A 13,769-nucleotide genomic window follows, 5' to 3' on the forward strand; every position below is an offset into this window, starting at 1 on the left:
TGCCAGGAATGCCCAGTCTTTCTTTTACTAGGGCTTTGTCTAAGGAGCAGAATTTATCCCTTCTAAGCTTATTATGAATTTGCTGTATTTGCTAAATATTCATAGCTAAAACCTGTATGTTTCTTTGAACTTAAGAGTTCTTGTCAAATAAAATCTCAAAAGGTTTTTTACTAGCTGTGGTTTACTTTCTGAAATGGTAAGAGTGAATTTGTGTCACATGTATGTTCAAAGAGAAAACGTTTAGGTTTGGAACGAACAAGAATAAGATAGTAAAGAAGAGAATATAGGCTAAAATGGATAATGAAATGAAAATCAGAAAAGGAAAGAAGTTCATTTAAATATATAAGCAAGCATTCATTTCTGCAAACAGAGAATGAATTAATGATATTGAGAAGTGCACTAAAAGCCTAGGTCCAACAATGAAGCAAGTTACAGCATGCTTGGCTATATAAGGTACAGGAGGCAAAGTTCACTGCTGTGGTGCATGGCAGATTGTTAAGAGTAAACACACAGAAAAGCTATTTCTGTGTTCTGCCAGAATTGGGTGCATGCTCACATTTTGACTTGCATATAGGGAAGCTGAAGAAGGAGTAGGTAATCCATTTTCTGTTTGATGTCAGATACATTGTGGTTGAAGCTTTTCCCAGAAAAAATTGTTAATGTTTTGTCTTGGTGCCAGTTGTTTCTTGACAAAACATCTTCACTTTACTGAAATGCATTCTTACCGAAAGCTCAGAAAGAGCATTAGACCTTGAAAAAGGTAATTTTTGCTTAGTGACATTTGTCTTTGCAAATATGAAAGAAGTATTTTTTCATTTCAGAGTTGAGTTTTTCTCTATTTCTTTGTTTCATTACTCTCATAGCACCTGCTCAGAACTTAGCACTTCAAGAAATTTCAATATGATCATTGCCTTTCTATTTTAGTATCAAAAGAAATAGTTAAACTAAAAGCTGTAGGTTTGAGATTAAAATGTTTCATTTTATCAGTAACATATCTTAGTCACTTACTTCAGCCTGATCTTGAAAATGCCATCTGAAGAATTTTTTATGTGTTTGTTAAATGTGATTTCTTTACTGTTCTTTGTGTGTTTTCAAGTGAGCCTTTCTTTGCAAGTAATTAAAAAAAAAGAAAGAAAAAAAAAACCTTCACATTTGTTCTGTTTTGAATTCAAGTATTTGTCTCTGACCTTTGCTAAAACTTGTAAAATCACAAGGAGATAAGCATGAAAGAAATCATGTGCTGTTCAAGTACTTAAAGTCCAGAGAAATGCACTGAAGTAGAAAGGGGATTAATAGAGGAAGGAGGGTGAGGCCAAGCCATACTGTGTTGGTAGAAGAAGGATTAGCAAGCAGACTGAACCAGGAGACAAATTAGCTGAGCTTATTTCAGGTTAGACACAGCCACAGGACGTGCAGAGATAGAACAGAATCTCAGCAGAGGAGAGGTACCAGGAAGAGAGAACAGGTACAATGCATGAAAGCCGCGTATCTTCACATTTTGATTGAGCTGTCATCAGAGATCAGCAAGGGAATACAGAGGGGAATTGCTGAGAAGAGAACAAGATACACTAGTTAAATGCAGAAAAGAAAGGCATGAACCAGGGAGAGGGGAGGGACAGTGAAAATAAAGGTTCAGAAAACTGGTGCCTTAGATGTGTTTCAGCATTTTCTGGAAGTGAAGCAAATCTGACTGGCAGGTGTACAATGTAAATGAACATTCAGAAGAACTTAGAAGTCAATAAGCAAATGTAGACCAACACAGTTAATATACTTTGTGCAGTTAATGAGAAGAGAACATTAGTGTCTGTGGTCAGAGTTGTTTGCCTTTCCAGATAAAGTATTGAAGTGTAGAGCTAGTAAAAATTTTTTTAAGTGGAAGGGGCAGCCTGGAGGTTTGTATCACTTGTTTTTATTCTGCTCTCTCTCTTTTTCTCTCTCTCTTTCTCTCTCCATAGAGGGAGCTGGGTGTCCTGTCACAGGAGAGGGGAGTCAGTGTGTGCGGACAGCCAGCTCCTGGAACAAGCCGGCTCCACTGTCATGCAGATCCCCACACTGCTCTTCCTTTCCCTGCTACCACTTAGCATGATAGGCCAAGCTGGAGCTCAGTTCCCTCGTCAGTGTGCAACTATTGAGTCCCTAAGGAGCGGCATGTGTTGCCCAGACTATTTCCCTGTGTTTGGGCCAGGTACTGACCGCTGCGGTGTGTCTACGGGAAGGGGCCGGTGCGTACAGGTTACTGTAGATTCACGTCCCCACGGCCCACAGTACATCCACGATGGGCGGGATGACCGTGAGCAATGGCCCATTCGCTTCTTCAACCAAAGTTGCCGGTGCAATGGTAACTTTTCTGGCTACAACTGCGGGTCATGTCGACCTGGCTGGACTGGACCTACCTGTAGCCAGCAAATTAATATAGGTAAGAGCATCAGAAATATGACATAAAAGTTGCCTGTTGTCACTGCTTGCTTCTAAATGTACCTATCATATTTCTCCTTTTTAAAGTACAAAATATCTGTTATATTTATTAAGCAAAGCTATGTTGCAATAGGAGTTACTAAGGAAGGTGCTAGATGAGCTGTTCAGCTTGTGTATTAAGTACTTTTGTATACTACCTGATAAAAGGAAAAATTAAATCTCTATTCAATGCAGGAATAGAACCAAGTCCATTTAAGGATAGAACACCTAAGCTGAAAAAAATTTAATTATTTGGAATTACTTAAGAAAATAAATGTATTATTTAGAATTATTTAAAAGGACAGCAATGTATATAGACAAATATATGTGTTTGTGAATATGTCTGGAAATAATACATATCTTGGTATGTTCAATACCTTGTGACTACTTTAAGTGTGACAGGAGCTCTTTTCATTCTAAATCCCTTAATACATTTCTAAACCATATATCTGGCCTTGTAAATTTTTAATTACCTAGTTGCTGTCAATATCTTTAGAACCACTAAATCACAACGAGGAACTGTCACCAGATGATTCAGTCCACCCACTGCTGAACCTTTCTCAGAGTTCTCCAGTTTCAGTTTAGTCCACAATATGTCCAGTGCCTCTTGCAGAAAGAGAAATTAGCACTGACATTATTTTCACCAGAAAGAAAATGCTCCACGAATGTGAGTATATGTTCCAACAATGGCTAACAAAGGACTGCTTAGCAAATAAAAATTTTAACAACAAGATGTCTTAAAAAAGTCCAAACCTATGAGCTATGGGAAAAATCTTAGGGTTTTTTTTTCATCCTTTGAACTCCAAGAAGCAAACTAGAAAGCAGGTTCATGAGTTGGATCTGCTAAGCCAGGTTGCATTTCCGGGTGTTCTGGCCTGTCCTCTTTTACAATGATGATAACTCTGAAGAATAACCAAGAAATAAATATTAAGACACACAGACTTAGCAATATAAGTCCAGAGGCAGGCAAAAATCAACTTTAGCTGCTTTTCTGGGGTATACAAGGGCACTTTTCACTTTTCTCTGTTATTAAATCCTTTACTACTCAGTAAAATGCTTAGCAAATCAGATATATCATGCATGATAACACGAGTTTAAAAGGAGTGAATTAGCTTCTTATTGTACTTTAAGTTTCCACATAGAAGTCATCTCTTTTGTCCATTCCTAGACCTGGACCTATCTGCTCAAATTTTAGAAATAATTACAGGATTACTGTTGGCTTATCCATATTAAATAGCTGTAAAATGCAGTTTGGTGTCTTCATATCTTCTCAATTCATACTAAATTTAATAATGGTCACAATTGTTTGTTGTCATTCAGGCACACACTTTGAAAAGTGAAAAAGTTAAAATGCATAAATAAATCAAAATTAGATGGATATTTGTAGTTCACTACTTAAAACACTAGAAGAAAAAAAATCTTTAATGATCAGGGCTAATATATCACTTCAGTTCTGAAAAACAGAAAAGTATGTTTCAGAATACAGAGTCCTTGGAAGAAATTTGTGTTTCATAAATGTATTTTTTTAAAGTTCTAAAATGCCAAAATATCCACCACTGAATCCACTTTATGTAGTGAAAGGTAATTCAGTTTTATTCTTCATATAATTTGATGCTGAAGACCTGATGCTTCCCATAGGAACATAATCTATCACTCATTTTGACAATTATGGATTTTTGCAGCATTTTTGTTAATAATGAAAATAAGTACATGTTGAAGAACAATTGTGAGGACTTCTACCTGCATCCTAGTCTAAACTTAGCCTTAAATCTTCTGAGACCAGGTGAAAGAGGGACTGAGGTGATCTGAACTCTGTTCTTCTTGCTGAAATATGTTTGAAAGAATCAGTTTTCTTCCTTCTTTCACTGTCTGTATGTGATAAAAATAATTTTAAATTATTTTGAGATATACTACTGAAAAGGACTAATATATGGCTATTGTTAATAGTGACAGGTAATGGCATTAAAGAGAGATATTGTACTGTGAGAAATTCACAATAATTCACTGGTGAATATGCAATTTTTCCTACAAGGTTCAAGCATAAACAATGTTCATCTTCACTGTATTGCCAAGCATTGGACTTTCTGATTTTTATAAATTGCTTTATAGTATTCATTTCTTCTAGACTACTCATACAGGAAACACTAAGTGTATTGGATGAAGTTCTGAAAGGTTTGTACGACAAAGTACTGTATTTGTCCTTTCTCTGGCAGGATGGAAAGATAATCTGTGACAGTACTTCTGAAAGTACTAAAATCTCAAGGTTTAGGACTCTATTTTTGTCTCAGCCTTTCTCATAATAAATAACATTTTCTATTTATGCTCAGTGAATTACCCTAATAAAAAAACCTGATGAATGCTTGCAGAAATAGGGACTTACCCAGAACTGTTAGGAACACAATAAATTAGTTCTGAGAGTTCAGATTTAACTGCCTATTACTTTGGTAACTTACTTCTTCTGTATTATCATAGTCAGAAGAAATCTTTTGGATCTCAGCACAGAAGAAAGGAATCGCTTTGTGAATGCCTTACACCAAGCCAAGGTGACAACCCATCCTGACATTGTTATTGCCACACGAAGGCGTGAAGAAATATTTGGACCTGATGGCAACACACCACAGTTCGAGAATATCTCCATTTATAACTACTTTGTGTGGTCTCATTATTATTCTGTCAGGAAAACTTTCCTTGGTGCAGGGCAACAGAGTTTTGGAGGAGTTGATTTCTCTCATGAGGGACCAGCTTTTGTCACATGGCATAGGTACCATCTATTGCAGCTGGAAAGAGACATGCAGGTGAAGTTCATGTTACTCATGTGTTCATGCAATGTTTTGTACAGTTAAATAACTTCTCTCTTTATTACAGTAGGCAAAAAAAGATAGAAACTTCTTCTACATGTTGAAATAATTGTGCTTCAATTTTGGAAACCCATTGAGTACACTAAATTTAAGAGAATGGATTTAGATTTTAAACTGTAATTTTTATATAGATGCTATAAAATAATATTATAATCAGGGTAATTACATAAACATCTCCTGTAAAAATAGATACAAATTCTATATATATCTATATAATACATTCTATTGGACTGACAAAGTTATTTCCAGTGGGTTTTTTAATCCAAAAGTCATGATTCTTGGATAAGACTAATCAAATCAACAGAAATTCTAAAAAATAATAACAGAGATGGCTTGGGGATTCAGAATTCTATTTTATTTGTGTAACTGATTAGACACATTAGTGTTTTATTATATATACTGTTCCATAAATCAGTTATTCTCGTGTTTCCTTTTCCTTATGCAGAGCTATCCATAAATAGAATATAGTATTTTATGGAACATCATCCTGTCTAAAAAAGCAAGATTAAGTTTTCAAGGTCAGGATTAAATAGTGTCTGATATCACTTTGGTGTTTCCACCAACTTTAATGGCTTTACTTCAGGCTGAGGTACAAACTCCCTCACAAAACACAAATTTGACATCAGTGACATTTCACTATGTGAAAGGCCTGAGAAGATCTATCTCTCTGTGATTTAATATATATTCCTATTTATGCCAGTAGACTTCATCATTATGAAAAGCAATTTGGCAGACTAACTCCAGAACTGGTCCATACTAGAACCAAAAAATGACATACTCACAGTATGGTTTCATGGAAGAGGTCCTGTTGTATTAATGAGGGAGATCCATGACTCAGTCCAACAGTTCAATTATCTGTCCTGTTGAACAAAGCATCAATATGAAAAAAAATCAAAAGCTTTTACATAATGTTCCCATAGAATTGTCTCTATGAGACAAGCTTCTGACACTTACTAAGATGTATTTAACCATTTTAATAACCTTCTAGCAGGAAATATTATAGCTTTCTGCATCACATATGTAATAACACTATATTTATGTGGTTTAGAACATGCTACAGGACCCCACTTTTGGACTGCCCTACTGGAATTTTGCAACAGGACAAAATACCTGTGATATCTGCTCAGATGACTTGATGGGAGCCAGAAGCAATTTTGATGTCTCTCTTATAAGCCAGAACTCAATTTTCTCTCAGTGGCGAGTCTTATGTGAAAATGTAGAAGACTATGAAACTTTGGGAACCATCTGTAACAGTAAGTATGAATGATGCAAAATATCAGTGAGAAAATCCTCTCAAAATAAATAAATATAGTTTACACTGCAATGGCTTTTCCCAGTCAAAAAGTCTTACAGTGTTATTTTTTAATACTCTTGATCCATGTTTCATCAGTCTTTTAAGATAGTATATATCCATCGTCAGTTTTTGCACCAAGACACCAAGCAGTTCAAAATTTGATTGGGAGCTTGTAGCAGAGGAAGAACCAAATGCTTTCCTTCCCTTCTTATGGAGTATCTATTCAGCTCCTGAACCACAAATAATTAATTTTGGTAGTGTCATTTCTTAAATGAAGTGTTCTTCAGACTACTCCACTTACCACCTTCATAGCATTCTGGACTTAAAATGAGAACATTTAGCAAATCCCCACTTTAACTATGTGGAGCAAGTTTTGAATGTGAGTAGTATTGCATTGTAATACACCTACCCAAACTACAAGAGTTAAAAACATCATGGTAAGTTTTCTTTTACATTCATCCCTTCAAGCCACAGCTCAGCAGTGTCATGGAAATAGGGGATAAAAATAGGGAAAACACCACAAGATTGCATTAGTCATTTACATAATCAACCATAGTACTTTACCCAACTACTTTCTCAGGATATCTTCATAACTCCTCCTCAGTCTCATCAGAAAATCACACTGAAAATCTTTAGAGAATTTTCTCAAAGCACTTAAAGAACAATAACCTTCAGTAAGAGGCTTCTAGATATTTTTTACATGGTGGTGCAAAGGATCCAAAACAGAGGTCCACATGAAGATTCTTTACCTGACATGAGCAACTGACCCATTAATTCAGTGTAAAGTCATTTGGGAGGGATGTTTTTTCTCCATGGTTCAGTCATGAGAAAGATGCTTTCTGTGTATTTTTTTCTCTCTTCTTTCCATCCCCAGGCACTGAGGGTGGTCCCATCCGAAGAAATCCTGCTGGAAATGTTGCACGTCCTATGGTACAGCGTCTCCCAGAGCCTGAGGATGTTGCTCAGTGTTTGGAAGTTGGTGTATTTGACACTCCTCCTTTCTATTCCAATTCAACTGACAGTTTCCGTAACACTGTAGAAGGTAAACATGGCAAATAAATACACCTGGAACAACTCCAAATAAGTCAAGAAGCAGGCTTGCCATTTTTCCTGTTGGAAGTATGAATTTGGAAACAGGCTACTGGACACTAAGAACACGTTGTTCTCAGCATTACATATAAATTTAGTATTAAGTGGAAATAAGCTCTGCATAAATTACTCTGTAGCTACAGCTTATGTCTCTTGAAATGTGTGCAAGTCTCAGAAGTCTGTTGCTGGTGCAATAAGTAGAACCTAGCTGAAATGAAGTCCTTGAAACACAGCTAATAGGTTGCTCTTGTTGAAAACAGACAGCCCCTGTCTGAAGATTGATTCAGCTGCATCTTTAAATGAGGCAAACATGTGCTTCTGGAAGCTATTCTTGTGTAAGAATTACAACAAATAAGAGAAAGCAAAACAAAGTGTAAGCTTTGGTAGTAGTTAGTGCAGTGTTATTGAAATAGTAATTGAGACCTGGGTACAAGATTTACTGCTAAACATGTTAGTCCTACTGTCTCGGTTATAGAAATGTTCCTCTATAAACTTTTCACATTTAAAATTAAATTTCAGTCACTGTCATCTGAACAGGCACAGCTCCAACAGAGAAACCAACTTAAATATTTGAGTTATACTGTTCACCCAGTACCCTATCAAGTTCTGTACTTTGATGATCCAGATTTTTTGACAGGAAGAGATTACAGTGACAGTTCAGATCCCTGCCAGACCTCCCATAGATACTCTGGCTTTTTAAAAACATGTGTAACTCCTATTATGGGGAGGATCTGCTCCATTTTCTTTCTCTTGAAGAGCAAAATCAAGAAAAATGCACCAGCCTTTTAAGTGTATCTGAAAATTTTGAATACTAACCAAATCTGACAAATGGGCGATCAATACCTAGGTATCTAAACCTGGCTTTAACCAATTAGCTGGATATATATATATATACCTCTGTAAAGACTGCCCAAAGCTTGAAATCAGGAGGACTTTTCATGATGTTTCAGATCCTGATATCTGACTTGAGGGTTATGAGGTTTTGGGCACTAACAAATTTGCAAAGCCTATCTTCACTGACAAAGATGAAAAACAGAGCATGTACACATGGAAATGATGTATGGAAACACAACAGTTGTCTCATTAGAATAGATGGCAAAATACAGCCTCTTTAGTCAGCAATTAAAAAAACACATGCAACTCAGTTATGCTGAGAAATATGTTAGGGTCTAAAAACATATTTTTCTTTCATGCTCTGATATGTTGTATTTTGGTCATTTTTCCATTAGATTCCAGTAGCCTTGAACTCCATATTGTCAGTGTTATTTTGTAAGGGCTATTTTGATTTGAAAATTATGAATTCCAGGGACATTTCTCAAATACCAGTAGGTAAAGAATTAGCTACCCATTTATTTTAAGAAAGGCAAAACAACAATATAAAACTGTTTCAGGGTAAAAAGAAGTGTTCATCTGAGACTGCAGCTTCCAAACAAAATCTTTATTCCAATTTTTTGTGTTTTTCTTTTTTTGCATATTCAGGGTACAGTGATCCTTCAGGAAAGTATGATCCAGCAGTTCGGAGTCTTCACAACTTGGCTCATCTATTTTTGAATGGGACAGGAGGGCAAACTCATTTATCACCAAATGATCCCATTTTTGTCCTCCTGCACACATTTACAGATGCTGTTTTTGATGAGTGGCTGAGACGGCATTCTGCAGGTAAGATGTTCTCAAATACAGAGGCAGGATGAGTGGTTGTCAGCCTTTGTAATCACAGGCTCTCAGCTGCTTCTTTCGGAACAGCAAGATGCTCTTAAGCTTAGGAGAAGGGATTGCAATTTTAACAGTTAGTATAGTTAACAAAGTAATAACAAGCAAGCTCTTTCTCACCCTATCAACATCCATTTACAAATCAATCTCTATGAAGGGACGTGGACAGAATTACCAGACACAGTTCAAGAAAACAACATGAGAAAAACATTGTCTCCATAGACAAAATACAGTGTAAACCTTGAAGGACATTCTATTGTTATGTGAAGCAAATACCCAAGTTTCTTCTTGTCAGAGAAGAACAGATGCCATGCAGATTCATTTTTCACCACGTTTGGGATAAACAATCAGCATTCAATAACCATCTCCATATACTTGTAAAGAATGATCACTGTTGCTGCTCTTGCCTCTTTAATTCCAAAGCTACAGCAAAGTAATAAGGGAGAAAGTGAAAGAGATGGAGAAAGGGAGAACAGAAGAAAGCAATTGCAAGGAAGGAAGGAAAAAAAAGAAATAAAGAAGGAAGGAGACTGGCATAAGTGAACTAGGGAATGATTTTGCGTAACCTTTATGTCTGTATGTCAGTTTGGCACAAAGCAGCAACTGTATTCGTCTTGTAATCCATTCTTCTCTTTCTTCTTCTACAGAAAACAGCTATAGTTGCACAAATGAGACTTCTTTGTGCAGCTTCCACAACCCGCCTCATGTAATTTTCTCATGTAGCTCTTAGAGAGTGACTATCCCCTTGTGGTAGTAGCATGAACTATCACAAGGTTTTGCATCATCTTACCAAAATGGATTTCCTTTTTCTTATGTTGTAGGGGGTGTTTTTGTTGTTGGTTTTGGTCTTGTTGCTGGGGGGGGGGTGGGAGTGGGGGTGGGTGTTTGCTTGGTTTTTAATTCAGCTGACTTTCTTCTGATTTAACATAACATTGAAAAATCTTCCACTGGAATTAACATAAGCAGTCCTCCAGAACTGGAAGAAAGAGCGGTGTTCATCACTGTTGGAATCATGCAAAGCTAGAACACAGAAACAAGCCTTTCCCAGTCCTCCATATATACATATTACTCCTTTTCCATGTGAGAAGAAATTAAAAGCCCAACACAGGCAGAAATGTTTAGAATTTACTGGTGGTTTCTGTTAAAAAAAAATATATCAGTGGTTTGGGTTTTTCACAGCACAGAGCCCTCTGCTCAGGTTCTGTCTCTCCAGAAAACCAATCTTTCTGGAATAACTTAGGTTAGGAAGAACAAAACTGTGGTACTCAAAATGCTGAGTAGGAAAAAAAATAAGTAGGGGAAGTTACTTTGATTTTATTTACAGAAATGTTGTTTGACTTTAAAATTTAGATATTTCAACATATCCGCTGGAGAATGCCCCTATTGGACATAACCGACAGTACAATATGGTGCCTTTCTGGCCTCCAATTACCAATAATGAAATGTTTGTAACTGCAGCAGAAAACCTGGGATACAGCTATGAAGTCGAGTGGCCAGGTAAATTGATACTTAGATACCTTTTTTCTTTTCATCATGCCTTTGTCCCTCTAAGTTCATGCATCATATAGCAAAGTTGTTCAAATTTCACAACCAATACCTATGTTTGTAAAGATATTTTTCTCCTTTCCTGACTAAAGTTGCAAATGTGTGTTTGGGATTTAGTATAGATACTGATCGGAGATTGTTCCAGCATGAAGCTCCCATTATCCACTTCAGTTTTGGGAGAAGTTCTCATTTGGATCTTAACCTTGCAGAAGGTCTTTATTCCTATATCATATACTTTCAATAAATCACTACAGAGAATGCTAATCCCTCACAAACCAGATGGCAGAAGAAAGATCCAGAACTGGCTTTAGAGTGGAACAAGATAGACTGAACTTTCTTGCATTTTTGAACAAATCTTATCAAACAGAATTCAAACTAGTTCTATTCCACAACTCACTGAATAATGACAGATGCTTAGCTTCTGTCTGTCACTCTGATGGTTTATCCATATACTTGACATTTCATTTTAATAGCTTTTCCTTTTGCTTTCTTCCTGTAGGTCGGGCTCTCCGTGTCACAGAGATGATAACTATAGCAATAGTGACTGCACTGGTTCTTGTTGCAATTATCTTTGCTGCTGCTACATGTATTGTACGTGCCAAGAAAAATAAGGATGAGTTGCATCAGCCTCTTCTTACCGACCAGTATCAGCACTACTCAGATGATTATGATGGCATACCAACACCAAGCCAGTCTGTTGTTTGAAGAGATGATACTTTTTGCATTTGACTGAAACTGTTTATTTTTGCTGTATTTCATAAATGGTGGTCATTCTTCTGCTTTAAAATAAAGAGCATAAACTATCAGTTGTCTGGAGATGTTTGGTTCAAGCTGCACTTCCTCTTTCATCACACCTATGCATCAGTAAGTCACCTTTGCAATGCTAATTCTGTGTTGGTTTTTACAAAATTCTTCAACAATCAAAAGGCAAGCCTTTTCCATTCATATTTCTGTAAAATCTGGTGAAATTTAGTTAATTTGAAAACACCCAATGTCATCTGACTTCACCTAACCTTTATATCCAGAATTCTTTTAAGAGGTACTTTTGCTAAGATGTCAAGTCTAGAACAGGACAGAAGCTGAATACTAAATACAAGTAGACAAGTAGGCCGAGTAGAAATGTGTTACAACATACAATAGACACCTTGGTTATGTGAGTAGAAACATTTTTCAAAATAGTCAGCATGCCAGGCAGGGAATTCTGAGGGGAAACGTGTATTTGAAATCTAACATTATTCACAAAACATAGTTTTGAACTTACTATTGATTTTAGGTGGATCTGTGAAAAGAAATTCACATTTGAAGCCAATCCAGCTTTATGTTCAAATACAGCTGCCTGAAAGCGAATTCATTTGAAAGGATAGCTGGCAGTAGCCCACATTCTACTCTTTTTTTTTAATTTTCATTTTCATTCTTGCTCCCCTCCTCTCTCTTACTAGTCCCATGGCAAGGCGTTCTCCACAGCAAAGAGACTTTGCTTCAGTTGTCTCATAGTGGAGTTTAAACCACTTTGAAAGAAGGCCCTAGGCATCAGGATGTAGAATGTGCTTGGGAAAATAGCCTTAAGCAGCTCATGTTGATTTATTCAACACACGACAACAGGAGAGCAACAGATTGACACCTGCCTTTACAGCCTGAGCTAGGGCATGAGGTATCTGGCTTTAAGCCTCACGTCCTCTTCATCATCCTCACTGTGTACCAATAAATCATCTGATTGTCTTCCTATGATGTGTTATTGAATTTAATTTACCAGTCTTCAGCTGGCATATAGAGATGTTCATGGTTTCAGACTATTGAGTCCCACACCATACAGCCAAATCTTTAATTGTCAGACTGTAAAATCAAGAAGACTCTTGTCTCTCTTTCTGTCTCAAACCAGCTTCAACAGAAGTGGCAATAACTTGGATTGAGCTTCTTCAGTCTGAGGCAGCTCTCCCAGACACTAAGTTACTAGGCAGAAGTAAGGGTCACAGGCTATGGTAACCTCATCGGTTTCAGTACCAGGTGTGTTCAGGGCACACATACCCAGCTGTAAGGAGATACAAGCTTACATACTGAGAATGACCTAAGTATGAAGACAAGTGCTAGGCAAGTGCTAGGCTAGGATTATCATCTCAACGCATTTTACCAAGCATGTGGTATGGACAGCAGCAAAAATTTATACACATTAACTGATACTGGGGAAGATAAACTTCACTTGTGACACCCATGACACAAAAGCTAATTAGGCAAAGGTATTTTTTGTTATGCTTTTGTTTTTACTTATAGTCTAGCCAGTAAGTATTTCACATACACAAGCGGCAGTTTTGTGTTCCAGCTTAAATGTCTTTTCCTGCCATTCTTGCTTGTACTGAGTAGCAACTTAACAAGTCATGCACTTTACTGATTTCAGGGGGTTAAATCAGGGTAATACAACACACTTTGGATTGGGGTCAAAAGACCTGGATTCTATTCTTACTGTTACTGATCTGATGAAAGTTCATAGCTAGCACATTTTTACCTCGGTGACTCATTTGATTCATTTATAAAATAAAAAAGAAAACTTCCTTTCTAAAGTGTTTTTAGTTCAATGGATGAAAAGAAGCATACATAAGCTTGACAGGACTGGAGCCCAGTAGTTCTCAAATAACACTGCATTGATGTTCCAGGTATGCACAGTCTGAAAGAGAAGAGAGAAATTTCTACGACCTACCACCAGAGGTTGGAGACATTTAATTTTCAGTTTTGATAGTCCTTGAGAGATGGGCACATGATAGATGGTCTCACCTGGGAGAGTGAGACCAAAATACTAGGTAAAGGGATGAGATAATGAATGCAGC

General features: G+C 36.9%; 1 protein-coding gene across 1 annotated transcript; it reads left to right on the plus strand.

Moving 5' to 3' along the window:
* Positions 1 to 2,037: 2,037 nt before the first annotated feature.
* Positions 2,038 to 11,655, plus strand: TYRP1 (tyrosinase related protein 1). Its single transcript, XM_071580641.1, has 7 exons — positions 2,038 to 2,416; positions 4,927 to 5,249; positions 6,361 to 6,565; positions 7,481 to 7,648; positions 9,175 to 9,354; positions 10,756 to 10,902; positions 11,450 to 11,655. The coding sequence occupies exons 1-7, from the start codon at positions 2,038 to 2,040 to the stop codon at positions 11,653 to 11,655; spliced, it is 1,608 nt and encodes a 535-aa protein (XP_071436742.1).
* The last annotated feature ends 2,114 nt before the right edge of the window (positions 11,656 to 13,769 follow it).

This window comes from Pithys albifrons, chromosome Z (genome assembly GCF_047495875.1).
Source record: "Pithys albifrons albifrons isolate INPA30051 chromosome Z, PitAlb_v1, whole genome shotgun sequence".
NCBI lineage: Eukaryota > Metazoa > Chordata > Aves > Passeriformes > Thamnophilidae > Pithys > Pithys albifrons.

Excerpts from the sequence above, each read along its gene's own strand:
- TYRP1 (XM_071580641.1), top strand. The coding sequence starts at position 2,038 with ATGCAGATCCCCACACTGCTCTTCCTTTCCCTGCTACCACTTAGCATG. Across the intron at positions 5,250-6,360 it reads AGCTGGAAAGAGACATGCAG|AACATGCTACAGGACCCCAC; the intron begins GTGAAGTTCATG and ends TATGTGGTTTAG. Across the intron at positions 10,903-11,449 it reads CTATGAAGTCGAGTGGCCAG|GTCGGGCTCTCCGTGTCACA; the intron begins GTAAATTGATAC and ends TTCTTCCTGTAG.